This window comes from Triturus cristatus, chromosome 7, assembly GCF_964204655.1.
Source record: "Triturus cristatus chromosome 7, aTriCri1.1, whole genome shotgun sequence".
Classification (NCBI taxonomy): Eukaryota; Metazoa; Chordata; class Amphibia; order Caudata; family Salamandridae; genus Triturus; species Triturus cristatus.
In genome coordinates, this window is record NC_140590.1 from 1,718,662,668 (window position 1) to 1,718,684,935 (window position 22,268).

Here is a 22,268-nt window from a genome sequence, read left to right on the forward strand (position 1 = left end):
CCGTTTCATGCCTAACTATGCTACAACTTCCCAGATTGTGCCGGTGGGATATTTTCAAAGACACCCACCTTCACGTGGCTTGAGCCTTAATGAAAAGGTAAGCTGTCTATGACATTTATCACCTTACCAAACTAGTTACTGTTTTCACGAATTGGCTGTATGTCCTTTTATAATATTGATATTGCAGTAGTCCTTCTTCTATTACATGCTGCTTTTCGCTTGCATGCCATAAATTCCAAGTGTTTTTCATGACTGAAAAATAAAAAATAAACTTGTGTTTGTTTTCACTGTGGCACTGGCCCCACGAATTTCTTTCTGCCTCAGATTCTTCTTCTATGACTCATTCCACAAATTAAGGGTTTTATTTTACTGAAAACCATGCCCCCACAGCATGTCGTGAATTGCTGACCTGCTGTGACATATGTGGTATGCCAGACTTCTGCGCCAAACCTTTCTCTAAAATCGTCTAAACAATGCGTGTTTGTAGTTGCAAGGTATAAATCGGAAACAATATACCTACGGGCGCTGTGTATCTTTTGTTTTATTATTTCAACACGACATCCTGCGGCGCCTCGCAAGGACTGAACGTGGAGTCCTTGTGCTGTTGCATAAACAGAAGTTAATCCCCACATCCAACACTTGGGCCTAGACCAGGCGCCAAGCTGCCAGTCCCCGTTCGGCCACCAGGTGGCAGCAATTGACGCCTGATCGCAGCTCCGCTGCTGGGGTGATGTCACTCTAACATCACTTCCGGACCCGTGAACTCTCCCCAGCGGGTCTTCCCGCGTTACCGAGGGCCGGAAGTAGCGCTGTTCAGGCACCCCTCACCCCCTTGCAGAACCTACAACAGCCATGGCCGGCAAACGAGTCCTGGAGCTCTTCTACGACGTGGTGTCCCCCTACTCCTGGCTGGGGTTCGAGGTGAGGCGAGCGGCCTCCTCTTGCCTTAGTTCATAGATTATCAGAACAATATGACATTATTTACTTATAACCTGGAGTTATGTCCATCTTTGGGTATGTTTAAGACCTCACACGGACCCCAGAGGGGGTCACCCGCCCTGCAGACTTTACTCACTCGCCTTTCTCTACGTTGACTCTATACGGACAAGTGTCACTAAAACCTGGAACCTCACTGGGGTGTGATACTTTGCTTTGAACTAGCATAAGAGAGTAAACACGGTAAAACCATTTAGATTTCCTGACCGTCCCCAAACACTACTTCTTACATTGTAAAGAGTAATTTGTGGACAGTTAAAACAAATGTACAGCTTTATCCACCTTCCCACACTGCTAACTTAATTGTCTTGACATTGAAATACTAAGGGTACGCGCCTCCAAAAAATACGAACATGCAGCTGTTTTCGTTTCTTCGTAGATTTGGATTATGTCTTTAAAAAGAAACTTGCGACACGAACTTGAAGAAGTAAAACCTTTATTTGTACAAAGGTTATGCGGACACAGAAATCGGGAGCAGTGCGTCGCAGCAGGCAGCTAAGTTCTAACTGTCAACGGTAATACAAACTCATTGAAATCCGTTGGCATTCTAGAATTCACAATCACAATGCAGGCGCGAGCAGGGACCTTGCGCCTGGGGAGGGGGGTACAGGAAACTAGGGGGAACAAAGTGAACACAACACATTTCCTTCCCAAAGGGGAAAAGGTAAATGGGAGCACTAAGGCCGAAGAACAGAATAACCTATAAGGTGCATACAAATTAATCACATACAAAGTCTTTAAACTTGCTAGGTTTGACAATGACCCGTCCAAACCTGCCAGTGCACCCACCCAGTGTTACAGAATCATCTGCGGAATCATCATCTTCTGATGGGTTGGTACTACTCATGCATGGTACATCACTAGCATCGCTGCTATCCATGGTGAGGTGTTCACCCAACGTTTCAATGTGCCCCTGAGAAGAGCGGTCAGCAACACCCATGGACTGGGAATGCACAGTTGACTTTTTGCTACCTTCCTCTGTTTCTGACATATCATCTAGAAACCAGTGGGGGCTATGTGGGACACCATCTGTTGGATGTGGATTACTCTGTGCACGACAGGCTATGTTCTTGGGTATACCACAGTCACCCGTACAATCAGCAGTTTTCCCACACAAGAAGAGTGCAGACATATGCCACACCTTAACATCACTAAGTTGAACAGACTTGCAGAAGATTTTTTCGACAACCAGGGGTTGTGAATATCGTTTCTGCCCTTTTTAGATGAATCCACTCCTTTCCACTCTCCTCTGTCTCCTACTTTGAGACTGTGGTTTGCACTTGTGCTTAGAATCCAATCGCTTCTTGCACTCTGAGCGTCTTGAACATTCCTCCTTACCACATCTGCAGACCACTCTGCTTTCCTAGCTACTTTAAGCCAACCTATGTTGTCTTTTGACATGGGGGTCCTGCCTCTCATCAATTTAAAGGGGCTAAAGGACGTATTTACACTGGGGGTGATCCTGTACGCCCATATCATTTTGTGCAATTCTTTTCTTCAACTCAACCCATTATTGTTGGCTAACTGTATGGTACCTTTAACCACCCTGTTAAACCGTTCCACAGCTCCATTCCCTGCTGGATGGTACACGGAAGAGTTCCTATGGGTGACACCATTTCTATCTAAGTATTTCTTGAAGACTTCAGAGGTGAACTGTGTACTATTGTCACTTACAATGGATTTAGGTAAGCCTACCCTCCTGAAAATCTTGTCAAGAAATTTGATAATGTTCTTGCCTCGGTCTTTTGGAGTATGTCTATCTCTGGCCACTTTGAGAAATGGTCAACAAATACTACTACAAACATCTGCTCTCCCTGGTCAGTTATGGGTCCCATGATGTCAATGCTAACCCTTTCTCACGGCATGCGAGGGCAAGACATAGGTTGCAACAGGGGTCTAAGTGTGACTTGGGAATTGTCTGAGTTTTCACACTGCACACAGTTCCTGACCTTCCTCTCAATTTCTATGTCACAGCCCGGCCACCAATATCTAATTCTATGTTTTGTTTTATTGATACCCAAGTGGCCTTCATGGCAAATTTCTATAATGCTGTCTCTTAGTATTTCTGGTGGAATAACCTTTCCTTGACTCATAATAATTCCACCCTCCACCAACAACTCATTTCTAAGTTTCCAGTATGTCCTCAGCTCATTTTTCAAATGTTTCTTGCTGGGCCTACCGTGAAGAATAAGTCTGTTTACTTCTTTCAAAATGTTGTCTTCTTCATATGCTTTTAACCACTTCTCTTTTGAAGAGCTTGGAAATTCCTCAGTGACGGTTGCCACTCTGAATTCCTCTTCCTTGCATTCTGTTTCATCACAGTCAGGGAGAGGTAACCGGTTGAGAAAGTCAGCGACTACATTCTTTGCACCTGGTAGATACTGTACATCATAATTGTAGTCTAACAATCTCACTGACATTCGTACTAACCTGGGTGATGCAGTATGCAACCCTTTTGCAGTAAGTACCCTGGTGAGAGGTTTGTGGTCACTCTGTTGAATGACTCTCTTGCCCCAAATGTACTATCGGAAGTGGTCCAGGCCCCATACACGCTAGTGCCTCTCGCTCAATGACCGAATACCTCTTTGGTGGGTGTATGTGAGCGAGAAGCAAACGCAATGGTTACCTCCACTCCCGCTTCATTAGTTTCCTAAGAACAGCTCCGATACCCCTCCCACTCTCATCATTAGTAACCACGCTTGTAAGTTCTGGGTCAAAACCCTGCAGAGGTGGTGCATCGCAAATTTCCTCTGAGTGCTTTGAAAGTCTTATCACAACAAGACGACCATTCAAACTTTTGTTTTGATTATAGTAATTGTCCGATGTCGTATGTCTTTGCTGAAAAATTTCGCACAAACTTTGAATAAAATTCCACCAGACCCAAGAAGGCTCTCAATTCCTCTTTGCTCCGTGGTACCGGTGTGTTACGAATGGCATTAAGTAGCTCCTTTTTAGGCTTAATTCCTTCTGCCGTGATTTCATGCCCAAGATACGCGACCTTCCTCTCAGCAAACCTGCATTATTGTACTCAGTAGTCATACCACATTCTTGTAGAGTATTGAGCACCTGGAATAACCGCTGGTCATGGTCATCCTTGTCCTTGCCCATTACTAAGATGTCATCCTGGAATATGATCATGTTTCTGACCCCCCCTGAAAATTTTGTGCATCAGTCTTTGGAATAAGGCTGCTGCTGATGCCAGCCCAAATGGTGCCCTTTTGAACTTATAACACGCTAAACATCCTGCATCACAATATCCATGGTTTGACCGCTTTACGGATCTCTTACCTGTTTTGTGTCTTCTTGAATGCGCACCTCTATCATCCTTCCCTCCTTCACCTGGTGTGCCACATGCAACAGTTCCTTACGATATACTCTCTTCCATGATGGACATACTTTTTTTAATGTGGGTTGCGCTCCCTAAACTGTACAAATGGACTATTCCCTGTAGTTGTATGTGGCATGTTCCCATACTCCACTCTACATTTCACCATGTCAAACCTTTCAACTCGGCAATCTGAATTGTTTCCTTCAGCGTCCTGTTAAACCTTTTAACTATGTCATTGTCCCTTCATGTTACACAGCACATTTCTTGTGTTTTATACCTCTTGCTTCTAAAAACTCTTACATGGCTTTAGATGTTAACTGTAACCCATTGCCTGTGGTCATCCTACCACCTGGGTACCCATGAGTCCGGGGACCGACTAGCTATAGTGTCTCACCTGCCCTCCTTCTCACTCACAGAGGAACAAGTGGTTAGACACCCCAGAACACAACACTCCTGACCCTCTCAGGAATCGCGTTTGCAGGACACCCTTTAGCTCTCATTCTCGTAACAGTCCACAATCAGATTAGACAGAGAAACAAGAAAAGTTTAAAATGTTTATTTTAACTAACGTGGTCTAGTATGCAGTATACGTGCCACAACAAGTAGAGCAAGCATTTGCAAAGCAATAGGTTTCGCATTTACAAGAGTTTGAGCTTTTGGCATTGTAAATGACCATGCCTTTTTATTTGTGTTGTTTTTAAAACCAATAAATAAAAGGCATTGTCATTTACAATGCTAATAGCTTAAACTCTTGCTAATGCGAGACCTATTGCATTGCAAATGCGATTGGCGCCTGTTCTATAAAAAAGAAAAAAAGCATTAGGAGAGAGCGTGTCCTGCCTGCAACAGCAGGCAGGGCAGAGCTATTTGAGAAAATAGTGCTTGGAGACTGTAATAAAACCTTACCGACACGTAACAGGGGTTTCCTCATGGGAGGTTACAAAACAAGACAAGGCAGTTCTAAGGAAGGACTGCTAAACCTATTAACCAATTAAAAATCACTGTTTACAGTGGACAATGACACAAGCCAATGACAAATGTGATCGGAGCTTCAAGTCCATACCTTAATACAGAATGCCTCGCAGAGAAGCGCATGTGCTGCTCAGGCTTAACCTAAAAAGGACAAACCTCTTTCCTTTTAATATCGGAGAAACTCCTCACAAACTATACTTTAGAACATTTTTTGAGGTTATGCTGAGTCAATAGTGTTTTTAGAGCTGTGAAGTGTGTGCGATTTAAAGGGGCATAACACAGGTCCCTGAGCTGCAGGGGCCTGTTTTAGCCCCTAATTATTCTCCACTGCTCCAACCAGGATTCAGTTTGTGGCTGTCTAGTTAGACACAAACGCAGCAGTGCATTAGCTAACAGAGGTTTCATAAAATACGATAGTGCATTTCCCTCTGATTAAGTTGCATTTATTTTACATTTAAGCTGTTTTATTTTATATGTTCATACCTGAAGATAAAAGACTGAAAAAACGTACAGAATATTTTTTTTACTATGGCTTTGACAACGCCCCCACGCTTCCACACGCCGTCCCAATTGTGCACAGCATCACAGTTCCCTTACTTTGCATTCCTTTCCTGGAGGCCTTACGCCAGCTCGTAACCCTGCACTGAGTCACTTATCCAGCAGGGGTGTGGAATTTAATAAAATATCTACTTGTCCATGGGGCAGGTTGCTTCATAAATCTACTTGTCCTGTAACAAAATCCACTTGCCCCTTTGGTGCCATAAGTGCCATGAGTGCAGCAACATATTATGGTAGCTATCTCATTATATAAGGGCTCTGATATAGCCTCTCCGATTATACCAGGGCTCATACCATAGTAGTTTGAATACTTGCAATCCCCTTATGTTGCCACGTTTCTGCTGATCTACATACTGGGGCTGAAGGTAGTGGTAAGCAATAGTTCCAGGATTAGAATGCCCTTTTGAGTCTGTGCAAACCTTCTAACTTGCATGTTTTAAGGGTTTTCAACAACTCTTCTCTAATCTTTTCCCATACTGAGAAATGTTGGAAATTTACCCCTGACAATGGCAGATGTAAATCTTCTTCCAGAGTGGGGAAAAAAGTGGTTGGCGGCAAAGCGAACTTGCAAATAGTCAGTTTAGCATGAGCAAATCTACACATGCATATTTGCTCATGCTAAAATGCAGTTCACAAATATTTTCTAGGGATACTATTTCTTGTCCTACTTCTGTAAATTCTTGGGAATTCACGAAAGCCGTATAGCTGCACTTAGTGCAAGGTCATAGACCAAGGATGCACTTTTGAGACTTTCTTTAATAATTGGGCCCCTAATTTGGTCTGGCATTGACCATGACCTTTTGCTGTTATTAAAATTCTGTCTCTCTCTCTGCATCGGCTGGCTTCACTGCGAGTGACAGCATTCTGCTCTTTCACAAGGAGCATATCGGCACACAAAGTAGTTTTGTTCAGTGCCAGAAGCTACTGTGTCAGCGTATGCTTTCTGAGACCAAAAATAATTTTTGCTTTTGCCAATGTTTGTTATAACAGTGAGGGCCCTGCAGCTCCCACACCAGTAAGGTTTTACAAAAACCATGCCAAAACAATTCACACATTGACAAAACTAAAAAGCTGACCACCAATTTCAGACTTACTGGCTTTGCTAGTGCTTGTTTATATTTGTTTACGAAAATCTTATTGAAACTGGTTACACTGATTTTCCATTATGAATATTTTGGGGAAATACTAGCATGGATCAACACATGTTACTAAATGATGCTGCAAAGAAATGGTACCTGAAATTTTACAGTAGTTTAGCAAACTGTTTTTTCCTGCTTTCATTTTTTTATGAACATTTTATTTTGAAACCGAAGAATCATCAATCTTGCTTTCAAGCTTCTGCAAATATTTGCATCAAATCAGAGAGCATTCTGGGAGCATTATACATTGCCTCATATTGCTAAACTTTGAACATGTGTGTACACATTTTTATACTGGAACCACCTGTGAGAAGTTGGCCTGATATGTAGTGCTCACTATTCTAGTGATCACTGTGTATCATTCCAAACGACCCTTATTGATGATTGGTTGTAAGTCAACCTTATAGACCAGCTATCCTAGTAGCGTGGACAAGAGCGGTCTTCAGGCTAAACTCTAGAGGGCGTGTTAAGCCAGCTGTTTACCATCACATATACCCCTTGAACGCCAAGTGAAAGGACACCACACAAGTTGTTATGAAAATAAAGGATATTTATTTATAACAAGACTACCCTGGCTCTTTATGAGTCAGGGAGCTAAGCACAATACAAAACTCTTAGGAAAATACTTCTGGTTGCACAATTTACACAAATGCCCGAAGGGCACGAAACCATTTACACTGCAAGTGGAATGGGAGGGGTTAGAAAGTTTAAAGTTACTGATTCCGGAGGAATCCGATCAGTGGGACTAAACGAAAAAGGAACTGGACACTTGTAGAGTGAACCTACGATGGAGCACCGAGATGCTCGAGTTACCTAGCCCAGAGGCTGCGGCTGCGTGGGGTTCAGCAAGATGTCGGGAGTCCTCGTTGTAGCCTCAGGAGCCTGAAAGAAGAAGTTGCTGGCAGGCGACCAGTGTCGATGTTCAGCGAGATCCAAGCCTGGATCGGTGATGAAGGAAACCTGAAAGCAGAGGGGACTCAGTTCTCAACCGCTAGCCAGCGATCGTGTGGGTACCAGGAAGGTACCGGATGAAGTCACCTCGACCAGGTGAGTGGATGACGTCGGACTCGGCTGTTCCTCGGACCAGGAGGCGCGGCGGCGACCAGGATGGAGGGCTAGCTGTCCCACGAAGTTGTCTGCTGTCGATGATGCTGGGCCCAGGAGTGGGGCAGCAGGTCTTGGCAGTGGCAAACCCACGCGGTGGAGTCAAGATGGCGTCTGGAGTGGACCAGGAGGGTCCGAGGTACTCCTCTGTGGAAGGGGAGCAAGAGCCAGTCTGGAGCAACCAGACCAGTGATGAAAGACTGTCGTGGTGCGTCGTGAAGAGGGCCACAAGCCGGTCGGCGAGTGGTCAGACAACGCGGTGAGCAGCAAGGAGCAGAAGGGCCCCCACGCAGATCTCGTGGATGCTGGGGAGGCAGACTTCGGTGCTGGAGCCGCTCAGGGTTAGGGCTTCTCAAACCCTAGGTGCACTCACTCGAGGGTCCCTCGGTGGGCGTGCTAGATAAGCGTCGTGCAGGTTCTGAAGATGGCCGGTCCCGCAGGTCTCGTCACACCTACGAATCTCAGCTGGGCTGACGATGTAGGTAGAGGTCAGAGATGGCAGGGAACCCGGGTCTCGTCGAGCTGGGCAGTCTTGATCCGTGGGAGAGACGTACAGCAAACCGCAAGCGCTTAGGTGGTGCCTGCTGGTGCAGGGTGGCTACTCCTTAGCCACAAGGGAGAGTCTTCAGAAATAGTCAAGAGTTCCTTTCGTGGAAAGTAGTTCAAGATTCAGAATTATCCAATTTGGGAAGGGGACTCGCTCCTACCTTTATTCTAGGAAATGGGGCTGGCCCGTGACTAGGTCCTACCTATGGGTGGGGCCAGGAGGGGGGTGGTTACACCCCTATCCTTTGTCCGGCTTCGCCCCAGCTCAGGGGCAGGGTTGCCCCCGAAACTGGTTTGAGCCGGGCTATGCACAGTGAGCACCGGGGTGCCACTTGCAATCACCTTCCTTTCAGCCCTGCCTACCTGGGATACACAAACCCTGTCTGGGATGGTGCTAACACCGCCCTCGACAGGAAACCCTTTGTCCAAGCTCCCCTCGCTGGAAGGTCTCCCAGCAGCAGGAGGTCAGACTTGTGTCTGGTGGCAGCATCCATTTTGTGATGCTGAGGCTTGAGTCAACTTTAACCGGGGTTCAAGGTTACTTCCATGTCGTGCCCCTCTAAAAGGGGGGAATGCTAACCCCGTCGCCAGAATTGGCGAGGGGTACGTATTCCAATTCGTATGACACCTTACTCGACATGTGTGGGTGATGCGATGCCAGAGTTAGCAAGTAACCGCGAGGATTATAATGCATTTTAAGGTAGTTGGCACGCGTCACCATGGAACGGCTATTAGGACTTGGTTCCACAAGCCGTCGACGGGCTCAGCTCGCGCCAGAGCACCATCCCACATGATTCCCCGCACTCTGCCTTCAGGATTGATAAGGCCTGCCATAGGAGTGACTGATAGGAATCCATGTGTCCATTTTAGGGTTAGGTATAGGAATACTACACCTACAGCAACGGGTGATTACACCACCTTGCCCCAGCTGTCGTGCAGCCAGCTGTGTCAGATTTGGGCGGCCATCCAGGGGTGGCATAATACATGCTGCAGCCCCTGGTAGGCCCTGGGTACACCGATGCCCTGGATACCTGTGGTATGCTGATACAGGGACTGATAAGGCGGCCCACTTCCAATTAGTGGATGCACCTAATGTACATGTGTGTTAATTTCGAGAGAGAACAGCTAGGCTGTGGGTCTGATTGGCAGGCCCACAGCCAGGGAAAGTCGTAAACCAATGAAGCAAAAAGCAAAAAAATCTGGGTGATCATAGGATTGCAGACCCTACTCTCCTACATGAGCCCCCCAAACTTTGGGACAATAAGCTAACCGTGACCAGGTGAGTCTTCTTGCTCTAAGTGGAAATACCTGGAGAGCCCATCTGCATTGCCGTGATCAGTGCCAGGTCTATGCTCCACTGTGAAGTCCATCCCCTGTAGGGAAATGGACCACCTAAGTAGTTTGGGGTTTTCACCCTTCATTTGATTTAGCCACAAGAGGGGCTTATGGTCGGTCTGAATCTTGAAGTGAGTGCCAAACAAGTATGGCCTCAACTTCTTCAGGGCCCAAACCACAGCAAAGGCCTCCCTCTCAATAGCTGACCAATTCTTCTCTCTGGGGGTCAGCCTCCTGCTAATAAAAGCTATGGGCTGGTCATGACCATCTCAATTCAGCTGAGATAGAACAGCTCCCACACCCAACTCCGAAGCGTCTGTTTGGACGATGAATGTTTTGGAGTAGTCTGGACTCTTTAGGATAGGCGCTGTGCACATGGCCTGCTTTAGGTCATCGAATGCCTTTTGACAGCTTGCTGTCCACTGAACTTTTTTTGGCATCTTTTTACTTGTCAGATCGTTTAGCGGGGTCACGATGGATCCATAATTTCTGACAAATTTCTGGTAATAACCAGTCAGGCCCAAGAAAGCTCGAACCTGAGTCTGGGTGGTTGGAGGAGCCCAGTCCTGGATGGCCTGTATTTTGCTCTCCAATGGCTGAACCTGGCCTCCACCTACAAGGTGGCCCAGGTATACAACCTGTGTCTGCCCTATCTGGCACTTAGTGGCTTTGATAGTGAGGCCTGCCTTTTGCAGAGCCTCTAACACTTTCCTCAGGTGGACCAGGTGATCCTCCCAGGTGGAGCTAAAGACAGCGATATCGTCCAGATACGCCGCGCAGAAGTCGTCCAACCCAGTGAGAACTTGATTCACCAGCCTTTGGAAGGTGGCAGGTGCATTTTTCAAACCAAAGGGCATTACCACGAACTGATAATGCCCACCCGGGGTAGAAAATGCTGTTTTGGGCTTGGCCTCCTCAGCTAACCTGATTTGCCAATACCCAGCTGTCAGGTGAAATGTACTTAAGTAGTTGGCCGAAGCCAACCGGTCTATAAGTTCATCTGCTCTTGGTATCGGGTGGGCGTCAGTCTTAGTGACTGCATTGAGGCCCCTGTAGTCCACGCAAAACCTCATCTCTTTCTTACCGCCCTGGGTGTGAGGTTTTGGCACGAGAACTACTGGACTAGCCCAGGGGCTGTCCGAGGGCTCAATGACTCCCAGCTCCAACATTTTCTGCACCTCTGTCTTGATGCAGTCTCTGACAGGATCAGGCTGTCGATAGATTTTACTCTTTACGGGCAGACTGTCCCCAGTGTCGACCTCATGGGTACACCAATTGGTCTGACTGGGTGTCAGAGAGAACATATGTCGTAAGGATTGAAGAACCTGTTTACAATCCTTTTGTTGATGTCCAGAGAGGCTGCCACAAAAGACAACACCATCTACTGACCCATCGTCAGGGTTCTGAGAGAGCAGGTCCGGGAGAGGGTCACTCTCCTCCTCCTGCCCCTCATCTGTGGCCATGAGCAAGCCCATGCCTTCCCTGTCGACATATGCCTTGAGCCTGTTTACATGGAGCACCCTGTGGGGGCTCCGGGGAGTTCCCAGGTCTACCAAGTAGGTGACCTCTCCCTTTTGCTCAATGATTGTGTGGGGCCCAGACCATTTGTCTTTGAGTGCTGCTGGGGCCACTGGCTCCAGCACCCACACCTTCTGTCCAGGCTGATACATAGTCAGGACAGCCTTTTGGTCGTGCCAAGCTTTTTGTAATTCTTGGCTCGCCTCAAGGTTTTTAGATGCCTTTTCCATGTACTCAGCCATCCGCGAGCGGAGACCGAGCACATAGTCCACAATGTTTGATGCCGGCTTTTTGAGGGGTCTCTCCCATCCTTCCTTTACCAAACAAAGGGGTCCCCTTACAGGATGTCCGAACAGAAGTTCAAAAGGGCTGTAGCCAACCCCCTTCTGCGGGACCTCTCTGTAGGCGAACAAGAGGCAGGGTATCAGGACATCCCATCTCCGCCGAAGCTTTTCAGGTAGTCCATGAATCATCCCTTTTAGGGTCCTGTTGAATCTCTCAACAAGCCCATTGCATTGTGGGTGATAGGGTGTGGTGAATTTGTAGTTGACACCACACTCCTTCCACATAGCAGTCAGATATCCCGACATGAAGTTTGCACCTCTGTCAGAGACAACCTCCTTAGGGAAGCCCACTCTGGAGAACACTCCAACTAGGGCTCGTGCCACAACAGGTGCTGTAGTGGTCCTAAGAGGAATAGCTTCAGGATACCTGGTGGCGTGGTCCACCACCACCAGTATAAACTTGTGCCCTGATGCTGTCTGGGGTTCCATTGGTCCGACAATGTCGATCCCCACCCGTTCAAAGGGTACCCCCACCACCGGCAGTGGTATGAGGGGGGCCTTTGTCGTGCCACCTGACTTACCACTGGCTTGGCAAGTGACACAGGAGCGACAAAACTCCTTCGTATCTTCGGACATGTGGGGCCAGTGAAAGTGTGGAACAATTCTGTCCCAAGTCTTATTCTGGCCTAAGTGACCTGCAAGGGGAATCTCGTGGGCCAAGGTAAGAAGGAAACCTCTCAGAGACAAGGGGACGACCAGCCTCCTGGTCGCGCCAGGCTTGGGGTCTCTTGCCTCGGAGTACAGGAGTCCATCGTCCCAGTACACTTTGTGGGTACCTGTGGCGTTCCCTGCAGCCTCAGCAGCAGCCTGCTGTCTGAGGGGTTCAAGTGAGGGGCAGTCTAACTGTGCCTTTCCCAGGTCTTCCCTAGAGGGTCCCCCTGAGCCCAGAAACTCAACCTGACCAGGTTCAAGCTCTTTTGGCTCAGTTTCCCTTAGTTCTTTAAGGTCAGCCTCCTCAGAGACTTGATCCACGACCTGGGGCAAGGGGGAAGGCGAGGCCTTACCCTTACTGCTCCTTTTCTTGGATGGTGTCTGGTCCGTTCTTCCAGGATCCAGCACCTGTTCAGTGGGGCATCTTTTGGCCTGTGACCTGGTCACAGCAAGGACATGTGCTGGCAAGCCTAACATTTCCATGTGAGTCCTCTGCTCCACTTCTGACCATTGTGACGTTTCCAAATCATTGCCCAACAGACATTCTACGGGGAGGTCTGAACTAACCACAACTTTCTTCGGGCCACTTACCCCTCCCCAGGAGAAATCAACAACTGCCATACTGTGATTGGTAGTGACATTGCTGGCATTGGTCACTAGGTAATCGGTACCTAGCATGATCTGTCCAGGGTCCACAAAGGTAGGCGTCACCATGGTGACACTGGCACAAGTGTCCCTGTAGGCCTGAGCCACTTTTCCATTGATCAAAGGCGTCTGCCTGTATTTGCCCAAAGTATTGGGACTGGCATCAGGGGACATATCCATATCCCCTGTACAGACAAGGACGGCCTGAGTGAGCGTGCCAACTAAGTCGTCACTCCCCTCAGTTCCCAAGGTTAACCCAACTAATGCCTTGGGAGGCGCACTACCACTGCTGACTGTACTAGGGGGTGCAGGTGCCTTAGGGGCTGCAGTGGCAGGAGTTTGCCCTCCTTTCTTGGTGCACTCACTAAACCAGTGAGTCTTACTTTTACAGTATTGGCACCACCTTTTTGACTGGCCTTCTGGAGTCTTCTTTTTCTGCTGTGAAACCTGACCCCCACCCTCTTTGGTTTGTTGGGGGCCTGTCGAAGACTTCTGGTCATTTTGTTCGTTCTTGTTACTACCCTTTTGGTCTGCTTTCTTCTGACCACCCTGGTTCTGACCACCCTGGTTCTGAGTCTGGTTCTGCTTGACCCTTGTTCTGACCCATCTGTCTGCCTTCTTTCCCAATTCTTGGGGAGAGGTCAGCTTCGAGTCGACAAGGTGCTGATGCAACAATTGGTTCTGACAGTTGTTTAAAATCTGTTCTCTCATGATAAGATTGTACAATCCTGTGTAATCAGTAACCTTGCTACCCAGCAACCAACCTTCTAAAGCCTTAGTGGCACAATCGACAAAGTCAGCCGAATCCTGAGACTGAATTTTCTGGGTGTCCCTGAACAGCACCCGGGACTGCTCGGTGGTTAAGCCGAACCCATCAATCAGTGTATTCTTCAGGACTTGGTAGTTGTTAGCATCCTCAGCTCTCGTAGTGAGGAGCTTGTCTCGTCCTTTACCTTCAAAGGAGAGCCACAGTATAGCTGCCCACTGACTTGGGGGGACGCACTGGACAGTGCAAGCCCTCTCCAAAGCAGTTATCCACTTGTGGATGTCGTCCCCTTGTTTAAAGAGGGGCACTATTTTACTCAGGTGTTTAGTATCTATACCCCTGTCTTTCTCTCTGAGAATGCTGCCACCAGTGGGATCTAACCCACTCAATTTCTGCTCTCGGGCCAAGGCAAGTCTTTCTTTGGCGAGGGCAAGTTCTTCCCGCTCGATCCTCAGATTGACTTCCCTCATCTTCGCTTCGTGCTCCCTTCTCTGAGGGGATGTCATTCCTCTCTGAGAAGATACCTGAGAAACATGTGTTCGAACAGATCTGTTAGAGCCTCTCGAGAGAGACCTAGCTCGTCCGTTCCCAAGGTTACGCCTGCTTGAGCGTGGGCCCGGGGCTCCCCCAGTTCCCTTCTCATGCCTGCTTAAGTTGGTCCTTGTGAGCCTACTGACTACTACGGGACCTCCGTCTGCCTCGTCTCCTGCTAACTCTTCTTCCTCTTCCTCCTCACCACGGAGGTCGAGGTCAGGGTCACCAAGGGTTCCCTCTAAGGGAGGCATGTTCCCATCAGCATTAGGGGGGCCTGTGTTAGAGGACCTCCTAGCATCGTAAGTCTCTAAGAGACCTATCAGAAATGTGATGGTAGGGTTAGAACCCTGGTTTAGCTTCCTGGAGGCACACAGCTGTCTCATCTCCGTGAAGCTAAGAGCTGCATATCGTGACATGACCAGTGGAGGGTCAATGACCACTAAGGGAGTCTCTGCAGACTCTCCGTGGACCGACATGCTTCCTAGTGAGGTGTAAGTGATGCACCTACCTACACTATGTGTTTACCTACTGATCCCTTGCTAAGAGTTGTAGTCAGGGTGTGCTAAGCCCTGTTACACTACAACAGCTGGTTCAGTAGAACTCAGAGTATTCTAAGTTAAGTTATATGTACCTGGGTACTTATGTGATCTTTCAACTTGATGTTCTTAGGATACGTGTGTGGTAAAACAACAGCAAGCTCAAATCCCAACCGCTGCTCACCAATGTGAGAAGTTGGCCTGATATGTAGTGCTCACTATTCTAGTGATCACTGTGTATCATTCCAAACGACCCTTATTGATGATTGGTTGTAAGTCAACCTTATAGACCAGCTATCCTAGTAGCGTGGACAAGAGCAGTCTTCAGGCTAAACTCTAGAGGGCGTGTTAAGCCAGCTGTTTACCATCACATATACCCCTTGAACGCCAAGTGAAAGGACACCACACAAGTTGTTATGAAAATAAAGGATATTTATTTATAACAAGACTACCCTGGCTCTTTATGAGTCAGGGAGCTAAGCACAATACAAAACTCTTAGGAAAATACTTCTGGTTGCACAATTTACACAAATGCCCGAAGGGCACGAAACCATTTACACTGCAAGTGGAATGGGAGAGGTTAGAAAGTTTAAAGTTACTGATTCCGGAGGAATCCGATCAGTGGGACTAAACGAAAAAGGAACTGGACACTTGTAGAGTGAACCTACGATGGAGCACCGAGATGCTCGAGTTACCTAGCCCAGAGGCTGCGGCTGCGTGGGGTTCAGCAAGATGTCGGGAGTCCTCGTTGTAGCCTCAGGAGCCTGAAAGAAGAAGTTGCTGGCAGGCGACCAGTGTCGATGTTCAGCGAGATCCAAGCCTGCATCGGTGATGAAGGAAACCTGAAAGCAGAGGGGACTCAGTTCTCAACCGCTAGCCAGCGATCGTGTGGGTACCAGGAAGGTACCGGATGAAGTCACCTCGACCAGGTGAGTGGATGACGTCGGACTCGGCTGTTCCTCGGACCAGGAGGCGCGGCGGCGACCAGGATGGAGGGCGAGCTGTCCCACGAAGGTGTCTGCTGTCGATGATGCTGGGCCCAGGAGTGGGGCAGCAGGTCTTGGCAGTGGCAAACCCACGTGGTGGAGTCAAGATGGCGTCTGGAGTGGACCAGGAGGGTCCGAGGTACTCCTCTGTGGAAGGGGGGCAAGAGCCAGTCTGGAGCAACCAGACCAGTGATGAAAGACTGTCGTGGTGCGTCGTGAAGAGGGCCACAAGCCGGTCGGTGAGTGGTCAGACAACGCGGTGAGCAGCAAGGAGCAGAAGGGCCCCCACGCAGATCTCGTGGATGCTGGGGAGGCAGACTTCGGTGCTGGAGCCGCTCAGGGTTAGGGCTTCTCAAACCCTAGGTGCACTCACTCGAGGGTCCCTCGGTGGGCGTGCTAGATAAGCGTCGTGCAGGTTCTGAAGATGGCCGGTCCCGCAGGTCTCGTCACACCTACGAATCTCAGCTGGGCTGACGATGTAGGTAGAGGTCAGAGATGGCAGGGAACCCGGGTCTCGTCGAGCTGGGCAGTCTTGATCCGTGGGAGAGACGTACAGCAAACCGCAAGCGCTTAGGTGGTGCCTGCTGGTGCAGGGTGGCTACTCCTTAGCCACAAGGGAGAGTCTTCAGAAATAGTCAAGAGTTCCTTTCGTGGAAAGTAGTTCAAGATTCAGAATTATCCAATTTGGGAAGGGGACTCGCTCCTACCTTTATTCTAGGAAAAGGGGCTGGCCCGTGACTAGGTCCTACCTATGGGTGGGGCCAGGAGGGGGGTGGTTACACCCCTATCCTTTGTCCGGCTTTGCCCCAGCTCAGGGGCAGGGTTGCCCCCGAAACTGGTTTGAGCCGGGCTATGCACAGTGTGCACCGGGGTGCCACTTGCAATCACCTTCCTTTCAGCCCTGCCTACCTGGGATACACAAACCCTGTCTGGGATGGTGCTAACACCGCCCTCGACAGGAAACCCTTTGTCCAAGCTCCCCTCGCTGGAAGGTCTCCCAGCAGCAGGAGGTCAGACTTGTGTCTGGTGGCAGCATCCATTTTGTGATGCTGAGGCTTGAGTCAACTTTAACCGGGGTTCAAGGTTACTTCCATGTCGTGCCCCTCTAAAAGGGGAGAATGCTAACCCCGTCGCCAGAATTGGCGAGGGGTTCGTATTCCAATTCGTATGACACCTTACTCGACATGTGTGGGTGATGCGATGCCAGAGTTAGCAAGTAACCGCGAGGATTATAATGCATTTTAAGGTAGTTGGCACGCGTCACCATGGAACGGCTATTAGGACTTGGTTCCACAAGCCGTCGACGGGCTCAGCTCGCGCCAGAGCACCATCCCACATGATTCCCCGCACTCTGCCTTCAGGATTGATAAGGCCTGCCATAGGAGTGACTGATAGGAATCCATGTGTCCATTTTAGGGTTAGGTATAGGAATACTACACCTACAGCAACGGGTGATTACACCACCTTGCCCCAGCTGTCGTGCAGCCAGTTGTGTCAGATTTGGGCGGCCATCCAGGGGTGGCATAATACATGCTGCAGCCCCTGGTAGGCCCTGGGTACACCGATGCCCTGGATACCTGTGGTATGCTGATACAGGGACTGATAAGGCGGCCCAGTTCCAATTAGTGGATGCACCTAATGTACATGTGTGTTAATTTCGAGAGAGAACAGCTAGGCTGTGGGTCTGATTGGCAGGCCCACAGCCAGGGAAAGTCGTAAACCAATGAAGCAAAAAGCAAAAAAATCTGGGTGATCCTAGGATTGCAGACCCTACTCTCCTACACCACCGTCAGTAGTGCAGTCAGAACTTACAACATTTACTTAGAGCGCTCACCCTAATAATAAAGGCTTTCAATTAACGAACAATAAATACAAGTTTGAACAGCATTAACATATGGACAAAAATATTACCTTATCTGCAGACCGTGCCCTTCCCTGATCCATAATGTGGTACTGCAAATTGGCAGCCAAAGGGTTTGTGCTGCAGGGGGTTGGGCCTACTTGTCCCAAGGACAAAATACACATGAAAACTTGTTGCCCTTGACCCCAAACAATATGTCCTGGGCGTCGGGCTATAGGAATTCCACATCCCTGTCCAGGAACCACCGTTCTAGCCTGTCGGCTGCTGCAGAGTGTACATACCCACGGACAAGACTTTAGGGTGCATATTAATTTTTCTGTCGCACCACGTCTAAATTAATAACATTCAAGCAAGAATAATAACCAGTCCTGTCTTTTCAAATGTTGTAACACCTGATTTTTTCTACATTTGTGTTAATTGCAAAGAAGTATAAATAATCTGTGTAGTAGTTGCTTACTGTGGCCGAAAATGCAATGCTATAAGGACTCTGAAGAACACGTGTGGCACGCACATGAAACTGGACTGGTGACAAAGTGAAGGCTGCCTAAAGCAAAGAAGCCCTCCACTGAAAAAAAGCGAGATTGTTTTCGAAACAGCCTGTTAGTGAAAAAAAAGAGAGCGGTGCTCGTAAAATGGGCACTGCAAATAAATTGAAAGCGCGTTGTGCTGCGCGGTCACTGCTGGTCTTAACATAAAAAAAATTAATGAAAAGCAGAGTCTAGAAATGAGTACTAGGCTGCAAGAACGCGCTGTCACTGTTGGTCTTAACACGAAATTTATGAAAAGTAGTGTCTAGAAATAAGTTCTTGTCGGCGTATTAAATCAATGATGAAATATGGAGCGATGTCTGGTGCGGGCGGACATAGTGCGGACTACTCAGCATTTCAAATCAAATAATGAAATATGGAGCGATGTCTGGTGTGGATGGGCATAGTAAGTGCTGTCTACTAGTTTGCAAGTGCTTAGCGGCATCTGAAAACATTTTATTGAAAAATGGGGACAGGGGAAAAAATAGTACCTGATATCTGCGGATGGCCACTAATGAAGACAAATCAATTTGTAATTGAGCGGTGCTCCCGAGGAGCAAAACGGAAGTGAGGTATCGGGTTGGGCACCAATTAGAAGGCTGAAAAGAGCGACGCTGGAATCATCCAATGGTGAGCAGCAGGCAGGATTGCAGTCAGTATAGAGATTACAGTAGTTCTTGCAGACAGCGCTTGTGCGCTGATGCTAGACCTAAAAATGGCTAACACAAATACACCCAGCATAGCAAGTAGTCCGTAAATCATAAAAGGTGCTGCCATTGTATAAGACAGTAAGACCTTACCCCCTCCCCTGATTATATATTAGAAGATGTCTGGGTGTTTAGCAGCAGACCCTGTACCTCAGTCTATAGATGGAAGATCTACATCACGGGTGCGGTCACGCTCCCTTCTCTGACGCTTGACCTAAAAATGGCTAACACAAATACAGCCAGCATAGCAAGTAGTCCATAAATCCTAAAAGGTGCTGCCATTGTATAAGACAGTAAGACCTAACCCCGTCCCCTGATTATATATTAGAAGATCGCTGGGTGTTTAGCAGCAGACCCCATACATCAGTCTATAGATGGAAGGTCTACATCAAGGGTGCTGTTACGCTCCCTTCTCTGGAACGATCCCTCTCTAACTAGCTTACCCACCTGAGTATACCTATATGATCAATGTACATGTTCCCAAACAATAGCTGCATCTGCGTGTTTCGTCTAGGTGCTATGGCCTGATCAGAACAGCATAACAAGGGGCATTGTCGTTCGACCTTGTCTGCGGTGTTCAGACTAAATCCCAGGAAAGAGCAGAACGCAAACCAACAGTAGGTTCTGTGTGAAAATTGCAATGTGGCACAAAGCAAAAATATTAGTCTAGTAACGTGCGCAAAGCAGAGGGCAGTCTGGCATGGGCTCAGACTAACTTAGGGAAAACGACAATGGCTGCCAGGACCACATGACACCCTCCCTTTGGTCAGGATAGTAGCACGTAATGGACACAGAAACCAGTGGTAAACCGAGTCAAAGCATCATATGTAAGCGTCTTGAAGTAGCCCTAACAACCTGAATGGAGAATCTTTTGTACACAAAAATATATCCTATTACAGCGTGTCGTCAGGGCAGAGTATGTATACGGCCGAGTGGAATGCCATCAACTCCAGGAAGGCATCAGAACCTTCCAAATTGAGGAGTGCAGCCATCCAATTGAGTAACTGAAATGAACAGACATGTTCCTCATATCCAGTGGTCGCCAGGAGCATCCACAGAGTGTGTATTGACTTCAATGAAACTAAGATCTAAGAGACGGTGTGCGCCTGCATGATGCCATGTGGGCCACTGGCCCCGACGATGGATTGTACACAGGCCAAATACTCAAGGAACAGTCCTGGTTATGGGACCTCCACGGACCCATCAACAGTTCATAATCCAGGGCAGGGTGTGACGGTGTAGCCAAGCAGATATCCAGAGCCCACTGGAAGGGGCACCGGATGCAGGAAAACACAGGTTGCACACATGTGGAATATGCATAGCGAAAAGTCGGACAGAAATCTGCATCCAGTGCTTCTAGTGGCATTAATCCCAAAAAGTGGCGCATCCGCTCACGTCGCAGCTGTACCTGTCCGGGCAGAACCACAGATCGAGCAGCCATTGCAGAACAGTAGGAAGAGGACAATGTCACAAATCAAGCAGAGTAGCAGTGGGAAACCACCGAACACCCTGGAAAAAATAGGATGTATAAAAGCAGGAATAACTCCAAAAATCGTCTGGAAAGAGGACATAAGGCCAGAGCACACGAGTTTGAAAAAGTGTGCTAGGCCTGTCGTATCAGATGCATTAAATATTTGATGTATCGGTTCCCAGAAATGAAGGGGGAGATTCGTGTTTAACAATGATTGTATTTCACTGGACGTTATTGCCACCTGCCACTCGAAGGTCTCACTGGTTGACGTGAGAGTTACTTCTTGTTGAAATAATAGTGCTTTGAGTCTGCTTAGCTTATTGAAGTCTGTTTTCAGGGTTGGAATGGAAGGCCACAATGAACTATCTACACTCACAGGCGGAGGGGGAAACAATACGCTGTTGCAACAAGTTACTAGCTGGGAAACAGTCACCACATACGGGATGCCCGCAGACCGCAGCAGTCCTGATTATTAAGGACAAGATACTGTGAGATTGGGAATAATATCGGGAACAGGAGTTCCTTTTAGAAAACAAGCCAAATTGGGGGCAGGAACATTACAGACGCCATGCAATTTTACTTGTTGACATGCAAGGGAATGGCCGGCAGTGGAGTCACGCTCTTCCCCCCCATTAGAAAAACCTCTCTTTCTGTTTGTTGACAGCAATATGTAAATAGTAAGACCATTACTCATGTATGTAACTACTACCCAGGGGCTCATATCAACCTACGGGAAAGTGCTTCATACATACCATATACCAACCCTACCTCAATCAGTTTCTGCTACCGTAAAGTTATTCACGTTTTTCTATATGTAACATAGTGTATGTGGCGTCTTTCATGGTAGTTAATTGTTGTTTACGTGTTAAATTGAAAGGGAGGAACAGCGCACTTGCATTCAAATAACGTTCCCATTTTTGAGTGTTTGTAGGGTCCACCCAAACTGCCAAACTGATCTAAGTTGATGTCCGTGATATAATGTAGACACTTCATTTTGTACTGTATCAATAACAGAAGAGACAATATTGTCCAGGGTATAAATACGAGATGACAATGTTTTAATACTGTTATCGACCATGGCGAAGACTTGGTCCAAATTGTCCTGATCTATTTGTTGTAGACGTACAGCAGCTTCTAGTTGTGACAATTTCCCAAAACTCATTATACGCAGCATAAACAAAACGCTTAGTACAGGGGGATTTTGGACCCAGAAGGAAATCAGCAAGATTTATGTCACCCGACAAAAGGAAAGATGTTGTTTCACAGAAGACAGTGTGGAATGTTCTAACCATTTTTGACATAATTTACCCATAGAAGAAGTAGTGACATTATTGAAATGGTGGGTCTGAGGGTAGTGTGGATCGGGTCTATGTAGTGAAAACTCTGAAGTAGTATTCATAAAGTGTGAATGACAAAACGTTCGTGTCCAACGGCCACAGAGTCCACCCCGCGGGGTTCGCCATAGGGGAATTAATGGTACTGTTTCTTATCATGCAATTGAGTTGATCTTCCGTATAATTTGTATAAGTTTGCCAATTATCATAAAGGGCGAATGATGGAAAAGTGGGAGAACTTAATTCTTTAATCTTAGCCAATCCCAGACAAGTAGTTTGTTGGACGATGTCATTAAGAAAAATGATTTGGATCGGTATTAGACATGCAAGCAACAAGGACTCAGTGCCCTGCACTTGCCAAGGCTTAGTGCCCCATACTGATTTTAAATCAATGATATCCTTCCAATAAT

The 22,268-nt window shown here is 47.7% G+C and overlaps 1 protein-coding gene across 2 annotated transcripts in view; it reads left to right on the forward strand.

The window, feature by feature from the left end:
• The first annotated feature begins 764 nt into the window (after window positions 1–764).
• LOC146812881 (glutathione S-transferase kappa 1-like) overlaps window positions 765–22,268 on the forward strand; it is a 259,603-nt gene continuing 238,099 nt past the window's right edge. For both annotated transcript variants that reach the window (XM_085619951.1, XM_085619952.1), the window contains exon 1: window positions 765–921. In XM_085619951.1, the coding sequence (XP_085476077.1) occupies window positions 853–921 (69 nt within the window). In that variant the 5' untranslated portion in view covers window positions 765–852. The remainder of the gene's footprint in view (window positions 922–22,268) is intronic.